Source organism: Azolla caroliniana, unplaced genomic scaffold, assembly GCF_043228905.1.
Source record: "Azolla caroliniana isolate FFs.n. ecotype wild unplaced genomic scaffold, voAzoCaro1.0.p SCAF_18, whole genome shotgun sequence".
In the NCBI taxonomy this organism is placed as follows: Eukaryota; Viridiplantae; Streptophyta; class Polypodiopsida; order Salviniales; family Salviniaceae; genus Azolla; species Azolla caroliniana.
This window is the reverse complement of record NW_028230453.1, coordinates 357,288-377,850: the sequence shown is the minus strand read 5'-3', so window position 1 is coordinate 377,850 and position 20,563 is coordinate 357,288. Positions and strand designations below refer to the sequence as shown.

Genomic DNA, 20,563 nt, shown 5'->3' with positions numbered 1-20,563 from the left:
CACAACTATAAGTCCAAGTTATAACTTTCTACTTGCTCCACGATTTGACGAACACATGATTTATCCTCCTCCTCTTTGTCGGTGAAGCTAATGACACCAACATTGAGAACTCTAATGCTCTTCAAATACATAGTTATGACTCATGAGCTTATTTTAATATTCGTTTTTAGATTTTGGTGATGTTTTCATTATCATCTTACCAAGACATTCATTCATTTGTGGTTCCTATATTTCCCATCATTATCCTCACATCCCAAAACATGCAAAGATTGTGTTGGCAAATTGTGAATGCATGTTTGGTTGTTCCATAAAATCCATTGCCCCATGCATTAAATTGGTGTTTCCATCCTTACGACTCCACTTATCCAAGTTAAGCTTTGTGCTTTCACCAACTTTCGAAGACACGCGTCACGCTAGTTTTGACAGTATGCCTAATTTTTTGACACTCAAGGCTACGCCCCGGTAGTGAAGGGTGTTTTATTGACTCATGCACTCGAGGATACTTTATGTCACATATTTTGTACTTGTAGTGGAAATTTGTTATAAATGTTGGGCAATGGAGTGGAATTTTTCTAAAGTAAAAAGATTATGTATGACAAAGGGCCAAGGCCTCAAGTTCCAAGCCATAACTATCATTTTATGAAACATAATCAATCCATATTCTTTTCACACCATCACAATAAGAATCTCAAAATACCCTAATCATATATCGTATTCATTAATTACGTGGTGTTGTGTTAACAACAACCAATCAACTTTTAAACTTGAGAGACCTCTACTCCGATTTGTTCTTATCCTAATTTCCCCTATAATTTACCATTGATAAAATTAGAGGTGACCTGACCTAGCTCTCGTGATATTGCTTATATTGACAAATTAAATAGACTAAATGTGACTGAGAACGTTGCCTGTGTAATATAAGAGTTTCATCGGGCGATGATATATTTCATAATCAAGTTCACATCTTTTATCACACGTGATAATCACTACGATGCACATGGGGCAAACATACTTATAAGCAACGACAAAGTTCAACCAATTTAACCCATCAACCTAACATGATGTGTACGCTGCACTTAGTCTAAATCACAAATCGTAGAATCTTTATGGTCTTATGGGCCATGAACTTCTATCTACAAGTTGGGTTCTCGTATGAATGGCAACTCAACAAACTAGAACCATCACATGATACATCATTTGATTGATGAAGATTATTATTTGAGATCTTAAATAACGAACGTTGGAAATTTGATGTAGTGTCTCTTCAACGAGACTCCCCCATTCATGTCGTCATGCCCATAATGTAAAAAATGCGTATCAATGGTGTTTTACCAATCTTGTTATAGATAGGTATTGTTCGTTTTTCTAATGGGTTTTGCCAATCTTTGCCCTGATATGCATTGTCCATCTTTTAATATTTATTGCCAATCTTGACAACAATATGTGGCATTCGTTTTCTATATTTTGGGCCAATCGTGGCACTATTATGCATAATTCGTTTTCTAATGTAAACTTTTTGGTGCTAAAATAAACACATAGGGGAACATCAAAATACTCATATCATGTCAAATGTGCGTGCACCTAACACATTTGGCGGAATTCCCATTTTTTGCCCTAATGATTTTAAAACTTGGCAAAAGTATGAGCTCATTTGATCTCTTGAATATGTGTCCCTCACTAGACCACATAACTCTCCCTCACAAACATACAAAATGAACAATATCTAACAATATCATGTAAGTGTTTCACTCTGAATTGGCCTACAATTTAATATTAAGACATTGTATATCTCATTCGTCAAGGTAGCTCTTTGTTTGTTTTGTTCTATATGTAAGTTTGGGTTGTCTTTTAACAACATACCACCCATGAGTTTGGAACCAATATTTACACATCAATGTTGAGATATCTAGGTCTTTGTTATTGTTAACGTTTATAGATTTGGATTTGGATTGTCATCAACAGCTTTCATCCATTCCTTTGGAGCACATTGTACCTGTTACATGTCTACATTGTCCTTTGCTTGGATTTTCTTATCAAATATAACATGTGAATGATTGTATGGATTAGGTAGAGGAATGTTTTTTATCGTAAAAAATTACTATCAAGTAAACCATATGGCTTTATTGTAAATGGGTCCTCTTACTTGAGTATATTGTCCTTCCCTTGGATTCTCACATAAAATATATTATGTGAATGATTATGTGGATTACCTAGAGGAAATCTCGCTCTAGTCTCTTCATTCTTTCCAAGAATTTGAAGCCTCATTGAAACACGTGTGCGATCATCACATTCATGTGACTCGTGAGCTCAAGCATAAACAAGGTAGAAATAATACTTGAGAAATGTTACTTCTCCAACAGAGATATGCAAATATACCCTCATATAACTAGGAAGTATCAAATGATTACTCCCATTCTTTCACTTTCATGCAAAAATTTGAGTTGCCAAACACATGCATGAACATGAATCTAAATATTGCTACAGTGTTCATTCCCTACACATCAATGTTACATCAACAAGTCTATCATGGGCCTCTTTGTTGTCGTTGATAGACAGTGGAAATGGATTTTCATCCTAGACATCGTTTAGTTATATACAAGTCAACAATTCTCAGAAAGTAAGCCATGTGAACCTTATCCGTCCATTATTTCTTTACATTCTCTCATGTTAAGCTGGTTGGAATTTACTTAAATAAACCATGTGAATGACTTGATTGATTGATTAGATGAAAGTTCCCCCCACAAATTTCTTTTTGTTCTTTTCAAGTGGTAATCATCTATGTTCTATTCAAACTCGTGATCATTGCATTCATGTGACTCATGAGCCCCTCATAAAATAGGACATTCACATATATTAATCCTTTTGAGATCCAACTTTGCAAAGAAGGTGACATTTACAAGTTGTCTTGTAATAAGTGTGCTATGCATATCCCAACTATTTCAAAGACAATTAGAGTTTACATGCTACTTTGTGTCGAATCGAGGCATGGATGTGTAATGCTAGGTTGTAGGGTGAGAGAACATTTCCAATCATATTAAATGTCCTTCATTTTACACAAGGTGAAGTTGACTAAACATCGACATTCCCACTATTTAGATTCCAGCTCCCTAAAGTTAGATATTAGCTAGAGGTATACTAAAGAGTTGTTTCCTACTAGAACAATTTAGTGTCCAACTCATTTGGTTACCTATAAATGGAGCAAATGCAATTTGCATTGTTCAACACGGGTGATATTTTTTTGTATTAGCAGCCAACATTCGTTTTCTTGGCTTATATTCACACATAACACGCACAAGGAATGTGCCATGCATCCTTAACAAACGTGAATATGTTTTGGCTATTTCTCTAACCCAATATGTTTATGGTGGACTATTATCTAATTAATGTGTGAAAGCTTGGCACTATGTTTGAATCATAATAAGGTTTCCCATGTAACCAATTTAGATGGATTGTTAATTCAAGCATGGCCATAGAATTGTGCTTTACACATGTCAATAAATTTATATTGTAAAGTTTACAACCACTTTAAAGTTTACTTTAGACATGGAAACAATTAAATCCATTAGAAAAATAATCATATGATGCATGATCATTCAAAACGCTCATATATGGCAAGGATGTGATTCAATATGTTCATGAAACCTACTTAAGATCGTGCTTTCATGGTACACATTTGTAACCTGCTTGGATATCAAAGCCTGTTTTATTGATATACCCCGAAATGCGTTGGCTTAAAGATAATATCTACATGCAACACCTATCACAATCTTTCCAATAATGCTCTTTATCATTCTGGAGAAGAATATCCTTTAAAAAACGGGCCTCAAAATCAACACATTATATAAGGCCTAAGCCTTAAGCCTCATTATAGAGACATGTCCAATACTTGTAGACATTCCAATAAATATATAACTAGCCTTGATAACAATCACCAAGCATGAAAAATATCCCTTAGATTTTGTAGGAATGGAATTAGGATGTCTTTATTTCTGTCAGGCCCTTCACTTTGAAAAACAAAGTATCACATCCTCCAATCATATTTTGAGGAACTGTAGGAATTTTCTGAAGGGTTGGTTCATTTGTGGGAGTTGTTGTCTAGTGTAGGGGATTAAGGTAGTTAAGAGGGAGGGAGATAGAGAGTTGTAATTATATACTTGATTAATAGAAATGATATTGTGATTAATCATGGGTTTAAGGTATGTTACTTGTTATGGGTGAGAGAGAGAATTGTAATTATATACTTGATTAATAGAAATGATATTGTGATTAATCTTGGGTTTAAGGTATGCTCCTTGTTATGGGTGGATAGGGCCAACTTATGTCTCAGTGACAACCCTATACGTCCAATAAAAATGTCATAACCTCTCAACAGTGGGGCTTAGCTCCATTCTTTTACTTATATAGCAATTCTATCATTCAGCAAAGCTACTTAGTTGGTTAGAGCATCTTACCAATAATATTGCAAAGGTCATAGGTTAAAAAAAAACTGACCTATACATGTCAAATGTAATGGTTAATAAATCAGCACATTATGGAATGTAATGAGTAATAAATCCAATTGGAGGATGAATGAAGAAGTATACAGGATAAATCAACACATAATGTAATGTAACGGTTAAAAAGTTTGAATTGGAGGATGAATGAAGTAAGTATACATACATAATGACATAGATTACTGAGGAAAATGGAAAGAAAGGTGGGTAGACAAATTTCAGGTAGTGGGGGTATTTGTTTGTTACCTTGGTTTTGAGGTAAGACTGCAGAATTATATACATCTTTCAATCCAATGGGAAGAGCTTTATTCCTCTGACTCTTGGTTTGATGAGGAAGGACTGTAGGATTACATACATCTTTCAATCGAATGGGAATAGCTTTATTCCTCTGAATCAACAATGTGTTATGGGGGTTTACTCTGTTTTTCTGTCCCTGCCAAATGGTTTTGCCTACCAGTTCCAAAGATCTCCATCAAACCTATCCATATGTTCCTCATGGCATGCATCTACCTGCTAGATCTTTAGCATTTCTGAAATTCCAGGAATTCCCTGCCCTAAATCCATGGTTAGCCCGAGATCTGTTGGTGATATTTTCCCCTGTACTTCCGAATCGATACAATTAGTATGGCAATAAGTTGTGTGATTGAATAGTTGGGAATCTGAGGCCAAGTACGTTCATATGTCTACATCCTCCCATATAGTGTTGGTAGGGAGTTTCATTTTAGTTTTTCCATACAAAAATGAGATCATGTGATGTTGTCAATCATGGTTGATTTTGGCCAACTACATCTATTGTTTCCCTAACACAATTGTGCGTAGACATTAATGTCATTCGTGCAAATAACGACCGCCAAAATTTGGAATGCTCACATGGTGGCATAGATTGTGAGATCCTTGTAAGTTCAGTGGTTATGTACAACTTGGCGGTGGAAATGGTAAGTTTCCTAAAAGATGATACCCAACTTCATGGCATGTGCATTGGTCAACGACATTGATGTTGGACTTGCCATTGATTACAAACTCCATGATTTCAAACTGTTGATATATTGTACCAATGAGCCAATGTGGGTTTGTGATGGCACATTGACAAACCCTTCCTTTGTGGGAGTGGGTTTTGTCAATGGATATATAAGCAATGTTCTTTGTGTTGGCCGCTCAAACCCAAAATTTGGTTGTCCTATCAAACTTCCTCCGAAAGTGGCCCAAGAGTTGGCAATGATGGACAATATTTGAAGTGTGCTTACAATATGTCGATGGTGGTGATCCAAATCAAGTTAGTCGTTGGACCTTTGCCTTTGGCCATTGACAAGTCATACAACATCCACTAGTTGCTAAAATTACTTGGCTAGTTGCAACTAAAGCACCATGTTTGTTTGTGGGGCATGATGGGAGTTGGTTCATCAAATACATATAGGGCTAACAACGACACTCGTTTTTGGTAACCAACATTGTTAGGTGGTGTTGGGGCACCATAATAGTCTGGTTAACCATGATACGTGTGGTTTAAGGGTTAATGGTAAACTTGATCTTTGCGATGTTTTGGACGATCTACTTGGTATCCACTTTCCTTACTAGATCATGTGGTGGTGAAAGGCTGTATGAGATCATGAAACATGTGTTTTGGGCTAATGTGATTGTCATCGTTTGGAGAATGTTGGTATTTGCATTATGTTATGAGGGGTTAACCTCAACTAGGTGCATTGTCAAAGGAAATAATGCCATACTATATAGTTATAACAATCCTATAGCAATCTAGAATAACAATCATATAGACCAAATGTCGATGAGAAACAAAGCCATATTGTAATTTATGGAGAGCTACCTTTTATTATGTATGAATGGCTAATTGACAATGGGCTTGTAATGTGAAAGGGACCCTTTAGGGTTTCCAATTGAATGACCCAAACTTTGGGGTTATCTTTTGGTCTTCATTCTCTCCCCTTCGCAAAAACTAAGAGCCACTTTCGTCCATGTAGATTTTTCACTCTAATCAATCGAGGTATACATGTTTTTTACTTAGCAATAATCTAATTGAGACACCTCACATGTTTCTTATGTATTAATTATCTATTTAATTAAGGCTAAAAAATTTCTTAATTAGTGTAATGATTAGGTGTGTGTTAATTATAGATTTACTTAAGGAACCTTTAAGGCTTCCACAATTACATGTAAGTGCTTAAGGAACCTTTAACTTAAGGAAAGTGAGGGCTTATCCCTAAGAAAGTAACGATTGAGGAGAAGAGGATGAAAGGTAAACAACTTTTGTTAGCCTATGGATAATTTTCGTATTGTCTCATGGAATGTTCAAGGATTGGGTGGTGCACAAGCACCAAAATTTAAGGCTAGACTTAGGCAAAACTTGCATAAAAGCTTTATGCGATCTGTAGATATGGTTTTTCTTCAAGAACATCATTTGAGTCCATCAAGGGTAGATTCGTATGGATCATATTCAGTGGTTCTTGGACCCATTTTTTGAGTCCCGCTATTGGCGAATCCTACAATAAAGCTGGTATTTGTATAGCATTCGCCCAAAAATGGTCCTCTCATGTGATTGACTATAGGATTTTAGTGGAAGGGAGAGTGCAAGTTATTATTGTAGAAATCCAAAATCTACAATTGGGTTTTATAAATCTATATGCTCATAATGCATCATTAGATAGGAGGAGGTTGTGGTCTTATGTGATACTTTGCCACATTTGGATCATTGGTGTATGGTTGGAGATTTTAATATGATTGAGGATAAGTTGGGGTGGAGGTAGCCAAGCTGCTTTATACGGTTCAGAGTTAAGCTTTTGGGAGAGGTTGTGCTTTAAGTATGGTTTTCAAGATACTTGGTACTCTTCTTCATTTAGCAAACATGTTGAATCATTGCAATTCTCTAGACTAGATAGACGGTTGTTGGGTACTAATCTAGCTTGATTAGACAGATTCTATGCTGATGACGTCTTTCTAACGTTAGGAGGTTCATTACAGATATTAGCTAGGACAACTTTCTCATATCACTCATGTCTTATTGTTACTTTGAAAAAAGGGGGAAAATGGAAGGCCTATAGGACACTTATACCTTCCTCATTGTATGTTGATGTTGTCATTAGACGAGATGTCTTAGCAATTTAAAAGGATACATGTGTATCTGAAGTGATGGGGTGTAATAGAGTTGCAGATGCAATTGCCAATGTTAGTAAGTGGCCTTGTAGTAAAGCAAAGGAATATCGATATAAACTAAAAACTAAGATATTGAGTACTAAGCAAGTGGTTGTTTCGTTGCAACATTTTCGGCAACGCATGCCATGGGCAACGTGGGTGATGACTGAATAATACAATGGTTAAGCTCTCTAAACTACAAGATTATTGGGCTCAATGCTCTTATAATTCATATGCTGCAAAGTGGGCACAAGTGGGGGATAAAGTCTTTGCAGATTTTTTCAAAATTGTAAAGGACAAAAAATCTTGTGATGGGATGAAACAACTTCAAAGGGATGACGGATCCAACACTGAGGATGTTGGGGAAATGAGGGATATTGCTACACAGTTTTATAGCAATCTACTGTCCGCCCAATGTTTTACACTTAATCAATTGGAAACTCGTCAATGTGTGTGCAGACCATGCATGCACGGGTTTCACTACACATGGCAACTGTTTTAGTTAAGCCAATTTCAATTTTTGAAGTCAGAGCTACTCTAGATGCAATTGGCTCCCATGTATGCCCTGGTATTGATGGGCTTTCAACATATTTTTTTCGGAATTATTGGGAATTTATTGGGAACGACATTATTGTTGCATTTCAAGAGGTGTTTGATACTGGAAGTATGCCTAGTAAATGGAAAGAAGATATGATATATCTTATTCCTAAGTTGGAAGGGGTAGTGGTTGATATTAGGAAGTGGCAATCTATCACTATATTGAATACTATTTACAAACTATATGCTAAGATGTTGGCTATGAGATTGCATCCCTTTTTAACAGACATCATTCATAACACCCAAACAGGGTTCTTACAAGATAGGAGTATATTGGATAACATTTTCTTATTTTGGGAAGCGATTGCAATTTCACAAGAAAGGAAAGAGGATTTAGGTATCTTGTTGTTGGACTTTGAAAAGGCTTATGATAGGATAGATTGGTCTTTTTTTAGGTGCACTATGGAAAAGCTAGGTTTTCCTAATCAATGGTTAATGATTGTTTCCGCTCTTTACAACTTAGGTACTAGTAGGGTATTAGTAGTTCAAGAGTTAGGGCAAGCATTTTCAATTTCAAGGTCAGTGAGACAAGGATGTCTGTTAGCTCCCTTTTTATATTTGATGATTGGAGACGCTTTTAGTAGTTTTCTTATAAGTAATGTTGAGAATATAACAGGATTGCAGTGGCGTTGGTTAGAGGAGAAAATTGTGGATTGTCAATTTGCTGATGATATAACCTTGTATTTGCAAGGTTCTCACAATAATTTGTGCTATAAGGAAGAAATTGTTATATTGGAATGCTGCTAAATTGTCATTGGCAGGTCGGGTTGTTGTTGCCAACCAAGTATTGTTGGCTTCCATGTGGTACATTTTGTCGGCTTGGTTGTGTTCACGTTCGGCTTTATCACAAGTACAAAGGCTTATTAGAAATTTCCTTTGGGGATCGGAAGATGGTTCATATGTGAGAGCTAAGGTATCTTGGAAAGTCATTATAGCTCCAAAGGATGAGGGGGGTCTTGGGTTGATTGATCCTCTATTACAATGTAAGGCTTTTTTGGGAAAATTTATTATAAGAGGCTTGTTGCTAGGTGGGGAGCATTGGAAAAAAATATTAAGACACAAAATGGTTAAGGTTATGCCTTCTATAGGTGACAACTAGCAAGATAGTATTAGATGGTGGTTTTTAAGAGATTTTAATCAATCCCTTCATATTTTTCACCAAGATAAGTTTTTTTAGGGGTATCATGAAGGCATGGTGGGATTTGAAACATAACTTGGTCCAATCTCTACCATCATGTATGGAGGAATGGTTGCGACAACCCCTAACAATGAACCCATTATTTCTATCAGAGGAGGGGGGAATGTTAGGGAAACGAACTAGGTTGAAATGGGCTGATTTTGATAGAGGAGAAGCTAGATCGGTAAGGAATTGGCTGTATTTTTCATCTTCGACGATCGAAAACAAAACCCAGGTTTGTCGCACAATTTGGGTTGGAAACATTATGTATGTCGGAATCAATAGAGTGTTTACGATGTATTCCTTTCAACCTTCTCAAAGTGGTCTATTTTGGTATGGTATGTTTTCATCCTTAAATGTCTTGTTGGGGGTCAAAGGCTATAAAAACTCTCATGACTGTCTATATTTCGATGTTTTGCGGTGTAGACGGCCTCATTCTATTGTTATGGACGACGAAGTTGTATCTCAAGGTAGTATGTTGCCTATACGTATATTGTGGAAAAACGATAAAAAATGGATGTTGAATCCACACCCAAATGATATAAACAATTTATTTGAATTGTGGGTCTATGAGAATAAGCCCATTGACAAACTTTTGTGGGATCACAATGAATGGAAATGGCAAAGCATATTACCACAAGGAATGTTAGGCAAGCAAATCCCATTTTTTTAGTACTTGGTAAAAATGGGTAGAGAATTGCTAAGGAGGTGTGTGGTTGTTACGCCAGCAACATGTAAACTTTGGAACTTGGGTAATGTAGGACACTCTTGGTTAAATGCTTATTGGACATGGCTATGGGCCATGCAAATTCCTAGAAAAGCTATCTTGTTTAGATGGTTGTTCGTACATTATGGCACCCCTGTGAAGTCATGGATGAAGGGGCATTGCCATGATTTAAAATGTGATAATTGTGGTTTTTCCAATGAATGGGTTTAGGATTTTATGGGTGCCCATACTGTGATTTAAACCACAAGTCCACAATGATTGAAAATGTGATAATTGTGGTTTTCCCTCCAACACATGTTTTATGGGTATATCCTATAGTTAGAGCAGTATGGAAAAGAGTGTTGAGAATTTTGTGTCCTATTTATGGTAAACAGGTGCACACATGGGGTTTTGTGAAGAAATACAAAATTATGAAAGGGATTGTGTTGATTTTCTTTTCCTCTCTCATGGAATACATGTGTTGGAGGCCTCTTATACTACACCAATCCATTGTTTGGAAGAAGTCAAGGTTTGGTCTATTGTATCTTCTTTAGTAGTTTAGATATTATGGAAGGCAAGATGTAAGTGTGTATTTCAGAATGTCAAACTGAATGCAGTTGAGTAATTCTAAGAGATATGGTTGATGCTCATGCATACTCGAAGAGGTCAATATGAGGCAATACATGGTGAGCCTGATGTTGTGTTTCGCAAGTAACAACAATTTAGAGAAATTTGGAAAAAAGCAGAGGTCTTCACCTGTTTTGGGGACACAATAAAATGGAGATATCCTCCACCAAGATGGCTTTTTCCACCCCCCGTCTTGAAAAGACCATGCATGAGGCATGTTGATTCATGTGGGTAGAAGGGTTGATAATATATTGTATGGATACTTTGTAGCCTTTGGGCATATTTTCATTAATACCACGGTGAATCTTGACTTTAAAAAAAGGAAAAAGGAAAGTGAGGGCTTATCTCTTGATAGGATAACTTTATTATGTGTGCTGAGTGCATGTGCTCACTCTGGGCTCATTTATCAAACTCAACTTTTGTATTTATAATGATTTTATAATACCAGGGAGTATCTTTTATTTTATTTTTTTAAAAACCTTTAAGGCTTCCACAATTACAAGTAACTGCTTTTTTGTGTTTATGTATGATGTGGTGTTAAATTTGTAATTCGGGAGTGATGACCTATTCATGCATCATGAAGGAGCATGGGCATTGACTATGGTCTAGTTCCACATTCCTTTCCTTCATAATGTCAATGGTGTTTATCATAATGTTCATTAGGATCACATATGTGTGGCGGTGTTTGTTGATGCAAACTTGAAGATGGCCTTCAAGTTGACTTCCCCTAGTCATGACACATGGAGGTGGTGCAATAGTTACTTGATCAGTGGCATTTTATTCTTTCACAAAGCGAAGTTGTTTTTATCACGCCCATGACTTGCGAAAGGGTTTCCCAATTGCATGTTTATGTTGGTGGTGATTTCTTCTTATTATCTTCATTGACTCTCTTTGACGTGTGCATACCCTGGTCAACATGCATGTCTCGTCCTTAGAGATACAACCTCCTCACTATCATTAAGTTTCATGTGGATGTATCTTGATTGTGTCATCTTTTGTGATCGAGTGTCACAGTACCAAGTGAACCCATCCCTCAATTTACATACTCTATTGTTACTCTTATGGAAGGCTTAACTTCTAACTTCTCTCATCTCCAATTTCTCATGCTCGTTCATGGTCAGAGAAATAAGTTATTGGGTTGACAACCTCCTATTTGTAAACCCCGAGATGGAAGATCAATCTAAGCTTGATACAAGTTTATTTGCTAAGTGTTTGTTGTGTCCAATCAATGTACACATGTTTTTTATAGGGCTCAAAAAAATGGTTTTCACTACAAATTTTAAAGCAACTGGTCAGTATCAACATTTGTCTTGATTCATAAGGGAATGAAATTTAAAATGTTATATTGATTATAACGATGATGCCTTTCATAGACTTGTGAAAAGGTATATGCTTGGAGAAGATTTCCTTGAATATGTTGTGAGTTTCATTGGGAATTATTACATTTTTACATAAGAAAGAACGAACAACATAAGGATCGAGTGTTAGTATTACACATTTATGTGGGTATGCTTCTAATTTAAACTAGTTGCTAATAATTTGTAATATTCAGTAATGGATTGAAAATATGTACATCTAGAAAAAGAAACAAAAAACTCGCAAAACTATATTCTTATATTTTTAAACTCATTAAATAATAACAACAAAGTTGCTCGAAAATAACATTGATATATTGTGTTAATCGTGCGATTAGAGTTTTGTTGGACATCTCATGCTTCAAATAGAAGAATATTTAGTAAGAAATCTCATATATAGCTAGTATATATAACATGAATGTTGTTTCAAAAAGTTACTAAGAAATGGCATGTGATGTGCGATGTGCATAGATGATAAGAACAACGTGTACTTACACACATTTCTAATCATAGATCGCAGGTATTTACGTTTGGTAATGTGCCCGTGTGAGTTGTAGCTTATAGGTTCAACATTAAGGCGAACACAAGATATTGTCAAAGTTTCACATCAACAAAAGGCGTCAAAGCTTACATCAACAAATGTTTGATTGGGAAAGATATTTTTTTCCAACACGTACTTATGTATATGACAAAAGAAAGCAATAATAAGTAGGTGATAAACTAGACACTAAAACAACTAAAGTGGTTCCCTTGGTGATTTTTTACAATCATGTCAATGTCGTGTATGGTTTGAATACATTAGATGTACGGATAATTAAGGTCGGAACAACATCATCTAGGTATTAGGAATGTTCCATCATCCTACTCATTGCCTCTTATCCTGATCGAGTACGAATATAAAATAATATCATCTCTCTGCCCATTAAGAACAATTATATCTTAATGACTTATTCAAATTCTCTTATTAAGCCACCATATTATCTATGTGATCATTATCATCCCATAGATATGGTTAATGAAGTTTCTTGACCAAGTTTTATTGCATCGTGATTATTAGTGTAACGATCAATTTGTTGATAATAAATTATTAACCAACAACAAATATGCTTGAATCATGCTAATTGATATAACCTATTAACAACTAGATCTGTAAATCATGATAATTACATATGCTATATACCAATGACGCGAATGAGTTAATTTTTATCTAGGCTCCTCATTATGGGAGTAAGCTTGCTAAAAACTAATAGTGTAGGTTTGAATTTCCATAATTAAGACAAATATACTAGCTAAAAAGGGCTTAGTTCGCAATCATAGGATTAGTAGGAAAATATAGGAATAATCGATGTCGAGCATGTTGCAATGAAAACAATGTTATTAATGAAGGAAGATATATCAATCGATCACACAAACAAAAAATTGGGGTTCGTCGTACATGAACAACGCGGTTGCGAATTTGTATGTGAGTTTTTTTCCCAAGCATTAGTGTGCTTGAGAAGCTTTCGGTATTCGCGAGGTCCCAAGAAGACGAGGGTAGTAGGTTTGTGGGAGATTGTCCCAAGAGAGCAGAATTGGTGGTTGTTGGTTGCTGGAGCAGGGGTAACCCCTAGAAGGACATCCCCACAATATTATTATCATGATTGCTAGTATTAGTATTATTACCAATCGATAGACTGGGCCATAGTTCGGAGAAGATGAGAGTTGAACAATATGAAAAGAAAATGAATTTGATTATGTAGGTTGGTGAAATTTTACACATACACACATAATAATTATATACCCTATATACATTATTACTTATATATAATACTTTATACATTACATATACATACATATATGATATGCATATGTACATATATATAAATATATGTGTGTGTAGGTATATCGTATGTACCTACCTATATCTGTATATATACTATATGTATATGTATATCCGTATATACGTATACGTAAATATATACATACATACATAAATGTACATATGTACATATGAATAAAATAGAGGCTTTATGTCATTTTAGTTTATTTACACTTCAAATGGAGACTGGGATCGCTGCTCTCTCATTCCCATTCAGTTCAGCAGAGCTAGTTAACGAGCGAGCGGGCTATGGCTATGCTCGCAGAAGAAGCTTTTGCATCGACGAATCTGTTAGATTTCCCTTTGCACTGAGAAAATCCTCCCACCGCTATCAGATCGATTCTCAGCTCTAATTGGTTGTCAATAACTCCATAAAGTATTCATTTTGATTTTCTCTGCCAGAGATAGAGAGAGATAGAGAGTTTGTGTGTGTGAGAGAGAAGAAGAAAGAAGAAGAAGCAGCAGAAGAAGAAGATGAAATCCTCTGTTTTGCATCAAACACTCAGAAACCTCTGCCATGACGTATGGTGTTATGCAGTCTTTTGGAAGCTTAAAAGGCAATCACGCATGTAAGTGAATAAATTACTTTGATTTCGTTTTTGCAGGTTTCCAAACCTGTAAGTGAATTATTTGATTATTATTTTTTGCCTTCCATTTCTTCATCTGATATGGTTGTAGATTCAGAAATAAATATTCTGCTAGGATTTACTTATTTTCTGCCCTAATAACATTCTTTTGGTAATTAAGTTGGTTTATTTACATTGAAACATGTTGTTGGTGTTAGTGCGTGATAGCCTTCACTTTTTTCCGGATTATTTTGTATGCTGTAGGCTTTACTTTGTTTTTGGTTAATAGCAGTCATTTGAGAACTGTGATGGTTCATTATCACGAAAACATATTCTGGTTACACGAGATATTTATGTGTAACATGATATAATTCATTTTATAGTTAGGCTTTAAAATTGGCGGCATTTATGTCTTCTAGTGCTGAATTTGGCATTTGTTTGAAGGTTTAGATGGTTTGTTAACATAAAAACCGGCTGTTGATAACAGATGGTGTTTCTGTTTTGGCTTCACAGAATTCTCGACAGGTCAAATGTTTTATTACCAATAGAGCATGCGTATGATAACATAGGGTATTCATATGTATGATGTAGAAATCTCTGGTAGGGTTTACTTTGGTTTAGCTTAATGGCACTCCTTTGATGGTTAGGATGGTTTATGATATTGACATATGTCACTTATGTGACACAGAAAAGTTTTTGCTAGAGGTACTTTAGTTTGGATTAAAATATTCATGGTAGAACTTTAGGACAGTTGATTTACATTAAAACATGTCTGATAACAGACTGTGTGTGTGTGTGTTCCAGCACTTATGTTTTTTTACCTAATGCATCCATTTGATAGTTAGAATGGTGTATTCCCATGAAAATCTGCTGATACATAATGACTTAGTTTGTTAATATTGAATAATGGTTTATTTATGTGAGATTGTGTTGCTTGCAACAAGCATGTTAAAGTTCATGATAATTGGGATGTTTTATTAACATGACAATGTTTGCTGAGTATACATATTGTGAACATTCATTATTGTTGAGTTTAGGATAGTTTATCAATATGGAACCGTGTTTCTGATAGCACTGGGTGATCACGTTCATGATGATTAGGATGTTCTCTCAACATGAAGACATGTTGCATATAACTCAGGGCATTAAGATTCATGAAGGTTGGGACACTTTATTAACATGAAAACATGTTATTGGTGTTAGCATTCATGATATCTAGGTTGGGTTTCACAGGTGGCTAATATCATGCTAGCTATGATACGAATAACATGTAAACATGTTACTGATAAGTTGATAACACAGGGTGTTAACTTGGGAGGATGCATTTTATGAACAGTCAAAGACACGGGAAATTCCAGAATCACAGTCAAACTCATCAACTATGGATACATCGATATCACCAGGAGAACTCTCTGATGTAAATGATCCAATTGGATTGTCAGTTGCGAAAATGTCGTATCACATCTATTCAGTAGGAGAGGGGTAATCTGAACACTACCTTATATCCAATCATTTATTGTTGCCTACCTTCATTTTGAAATGGCGTGCCTTAATTTAGAGTGTTAACATGAGTATTAATAGGATATCCATGTAAATGCAATGTAGATTAGAAGTCATACGACTTTATGCATGTTGTTGCCCTTTCTTGCCTCTTCCCAGAAAAGTTATGTGTATAGATTTTTCTACTGCAGCTGGGAATTCATAATGCATTTGTTTGGCAGAATAATTGGCAAAGTAGCATTTACGAACAAACATCAGTGGATTTTCAGCTCAACTAATAAGGTGGCAGTAACAACTGGAATCCTGAATAACAAAAGAAACATGCGGTCACAACCAGATAAGGTTTCTCAGTTTTATCTTTCTTGTCAAATGGTGTAAAATAGGATATTATAAACCTAGCTTCCTTGTGATTTGCTTTCTCTGTTTTCCAGCTTTTCTTACTCTGTTATTTTATTCATTTCATTAGTATCCAGCAGGATGGGACCATCAATTTGCAGTTGGAATCAATGTACGTTACCCTTAATCATTCTAATAATGTTTCCAAATTGAAAACAAGACCATTCTCAATATTTTCTGTCACCAAGAGGTGTTCTTTTTTTCTTATTTTATGATTTTATATAATTACTAGTTTATTTTATGAATTGCTCTCCCAGATTCCACTGGTCCCTATATTGGAAGGCCTCAAGATTGGCATGTGGTCAGTATAGTTAGCATTGTGTTCCAATGTGTGTCAACCTGGTGTGTGCTTGGTTGTCATAAGCCTGTGTCTTATTAAGTCACTTTAGGTTAGAACCTGGACTGCTTTTGTTTTTCTGAAGAGGTGGCACTTGGAAGCATGAACAAGACTTGCTCGATTCAAACAAATCTATTTTGTGTAGAACCTGAAATTTAGCTTTAGAGCTAATTAAGAGCTTGCCTAGATCTACAGGCTTTATAGCTGATTTGCTCGGCGGAGAGTGCCTTGGGAGATCTACATGTGGGTTTTAGTTCCTGAAAGAGGCTTCGACTACTGGTTGTGTTTTAAGGGTTTTCATTCAATCTTATTGTCTGGACATTACGATAGAAGGACTTTTCAAAAGCCTAAAGGCGAGGGGGAGGTATGGGCTGTGAGCAATGGGCATGCTTGTCTTGTCTGTTTCTATTAATTATCGAAAGTGCCACCTGTCTTTGGAGCCAGTACGGTGTCAACTTCCTTATTCAGGAGCAATCTAGGTTGCTGAATGTGAAATGAAGTTGTAGGAAGTCCACAGTCTTAATGAGGTGTTTCTTCATTTATATAAGTCCTTGGTAGTGAAAATTTAGCCATTTATGTAAGATTCCTTGGTGAAACTTTAATGAAATTGGTGGTTTGGTGTTAAGAATCTCTTACTAATCAATAGAGCAAATTAAAGTAAAAGAAAGATGATTAGTTTGACAGAAGAACCCGATCTGACATAGCCAACCTACCATCGATGTCCCAGACCGACGGATATTAGGATGGCTAGTACCTTGGAAGAGGTAACACGATGGCTGTGACAAAATCCTAATCTGCATCACTGGTGTGTCAATGCTTCAGCCTCCCGATGTAATGTGTTTTATGAGGGTAGCTAGGCCTCATATTTATAATTCTTCCAAAGCCGCTTGGATAGATGTGCTTTTCCAAAAGATTCACCATTCATTGGTTGTCAAGATCATGATAGTGAATGCACCTATCATTCCCTCTTATCCAAGCGTTTTGTAAATCTTAGTGACCTACCCTAACATACATTATGCATATATAACATTTGGTTGTTCTTTTACTGTGCTAGGGAATTTCTAGAGCCCACTTTGATTTTGTTGATTATAACTATACAATGTAGAAGGCTAAATGTGTAATTGTTGTAATAGACAATTGCTGTGATAGCTGTTCCACAAGGGGTTGTCCAGCTTGGATCGACACAGACAGTATGTTTCCAAACTTGGTGCATTTTAAAGCTGACAGTCTATTGTTGTGACTGGTTAGGGTGGCACAATAGTCTATTGATAGACATGTCTTTTGTATGCCTTGCAGGTCTCAGAAGATATGAAACTAGTTGAGAATGTCAAAGCTTTGTTTGGAACTCTCCAAAATATTCCTGGAGCATATCTCTCTGATATTGTTGCAGAAGTCCAAAATGGAGGGATTCATACGTTGTATTCCATGCCACCTCAGATGCACCATGCAAATACATCTCGAGTAGGTTTAACAAGTAATGCCTTAATCAGGTCACCATCCATGGCAGTTTCTATTGGTGGTACAGGTGGTGGGGCCTTTGGCAGCACAGTCTTATTCAGCCCACATTCACAGCCACAACCTTTACCTGTGATTCTTGGGATGCACGGGAGTTCTGCACAGAGACTAGATCCTATGCCTCATAAATTTGCTGGGGATCTAGACCGTCAAACATTAATTGCAGTTGGCAAACAAACACCTATTCCAATAGGCAAGAATCAAAATGTGGAGTTATTTCAACAAACGCCTATTCCAATCAGCAGGAATACTAATGTAGAGTTATGTCAGCAAGCCTCTACTCCAACAGGAAATAATTTAAATATATGGGCACATCGTGTTGGGATGGGTGCTATGAAAGCTGCTGCTGCACCACCTCGAATGGGTATCATTAGTAAAATTTCACTCAGTAGTGGTCATTCAACAACACCCGAACACACTGTTGAAACCAAGAATATGAGCTATTTCCCATTAGTTGCATTGCCAAAATATTCATCCATGGGGGTACCTAATGCTAGAGTCTCAGAAAAAGTAGAAGTTCCAACTCCATTGGGGGTTTCCAGCTGTATCCCATTGAATAAGAACTCTTCTATTTTGGAATGTAAAACTGGTTCCCCCTCTTTACAAACATCAACACCCATTCCAAGTTCAGTGAAACCACCTCTTACTAGCAGGTATTCTGTAAAAGATTATCAGGTTCTGGATAGAAGGAAGTCTTTGGAAGACAGTAAGGGTGTATCCCCAATAGGACACACTCAATATGTTATTGGTAGACCTCTTGGGAAAGTTCCTCAATCTCTCAGGGACAGCTCCCTTAAGAAGGTTCAGGAACCTATTTGTTGTAGGCCTCCAGTTGACATACTGCCAATGGAGAGTGACAAATCTGTAGCTGATTTCATAAATAGCAGACATGCAATAAATAATCTAGATGGGAAAACATCAGTACAATGCCAATCAAATCATCTTCCGGAATACCAACAACATTTGCTAGATGTTACTGAACCTGTTGTAGGAAATCAACCGACGAGGCTTTCATCGGAATCTCTACATTTTAATCAAGCTTCACTTAACTCAATATGCGATACAAGTTTTTCGGTGGAAAGGCCCCATCTAAGTGAATCTATAACTTCATCTGAGAATATGCAGCTCTTTTGTAGGTTACCTTCATCAGAAGGCATTCAGATAATTGACAAGCATAATCAACGATTGACACCAGATAGGGGTTATCAGTCTTTTGAAGATAGACGGCATCTTCTTGGATCTCAGACCTCAGCAGAGAGGTATCAAAATGTTCCTTTGATTGGCAAACCTCAATCTTCAGCAGCAGGACGAACATCTGGAGATGCTTGTCTTTCAGAACCAAGCCATCGGTTTGTTTGTGCTGAGAGTTCCAAGAAAATTTCTCAGCTAGTTGCGCTGAGATCTCCAGTACAGAATTCTTTGCCTGTGGATACAAAATTTTCAACTCTGTACAATTCAGGGCTGGTTGTGAATTCAAAGTGTACAAGTTATAACACTGTGGAATTGGGGGCCATTAACCTTTCATGTGAAGGGTTACGGCCTTTAGCTGCCTCGAACAACAACATATGTTCTGATGATCAAACATCTCATATGTCACAATTGCCAGAAATCCCTGAACATGATGGTTTAAATGATTCCTCTACTGTGACAACAGGACTTGATGCCACCTTGTTTTGTGATAGTTTTATAGAAGATTGGAACTCCTCAAATATGCCTTTCCATGATGTAGATTTCAGTGTTAATCAAGAGCTTTCTGGGGCCAATAATGGAACACATAATGCTTTTAAAAGTGAGCTTGAGGATTTTGATGACTTCCTTGCATCGCTTACAAATGAAAGTGAGAATAAGAGTGAATTCACCTCTGAGCTGGAAACGGATGCAACGTTTGTTTTTCCAAATAAGGTATCAAGAGCTCCCATACAGCAGAAAAGAATGGGTTATCATGCAAACAATGTGCTTATTGTCACACTCCTGTAAACAGCTAAAGTGTGGACTTGTTTTTCCTGTATTTGATACTGAACAGGAAACTGTGTCATGTAAGGTGGCATGCAATATCCAAGAGAAAGTGCATGCTGATTGGTCTACAAAGGTACAGACCACTCGAGAAGATTTTAACCAATGCCAGGAAGCCGTAATATCAGCGCAACCTTTAAGTAACAAGGGGAAAAGTAGAAAGTGGCGGAAAAAGGGAGCATTTCCAGGTGAGGATGGTATGGATCAGCAAAAAAAGAGGCAAAAGGTTCAAAAATATCTTTCAGAGCTTCGAAATATTATACCCAGTGGAGGAAGTGT

At 36.5% G+C, this 20,563-nt stretch overlaps 2 protein-coding genes across 3 annotated transcripts in view; one reads left to right on the top strand and one right to left on the bottom strand.

Annotated features, from left to right (window-relative positions):
* Positions 1 to 20,563, bottom strand: part of LOC147851915 (uncharacterized) — a 38,893-nt gene that overhangs the window by 12,103 nt on the left and 6,227 nt on the right. The gene's annotated exons all lie outside the window — the stretch shown is intronic.
* LOC147851917 (uncharacterized) overlaps positions 1 to 20,563 on the top strand; it is an 87,377-nt gene that overhangs the window by 64,911 nt on the left and 1,903 nt on the right. The window contains exons 2-8 of one of the 2 annotated variants that reach the window (XM_087334289.1): positions 14,426 to 14,526; positions 15,826 to 16,005; positions 16,245 to 16,365; positions 16,490 to 16,531; positions 17,890 to 17,946; positions 18,053 to 20,173; positions 20,295 to 20,561. In XM_087334289.1, the coding sequence (XP_087190415.1) occupies positions 14,432 to 14,526; positions 15,826 to 16,005; positions 16,245 to 16,365; positions 16,490 to 16,531; positions 17,890 to 17,946; positions 18,053 to 20,173; positions 20,295 to 20,561 (2,883 nt within the window). In that variant the 5' untranslated portion in view covers positions 14,426 to 14,431. Of the gene's footprint in view, positions 1 to 14,125; positions 14,527 to 15,825; positions 16,006 to 16,244; positions 16,366 to 16,489; positions 16,532 to 17,889; positions 17,947 to 18,052; positions 20,174 to 20,294; positions 20,562 to 20,563 lie in introns of those variants that run through there. The other variant, XM_087334290.1, reaches the window with a different exon arrangement.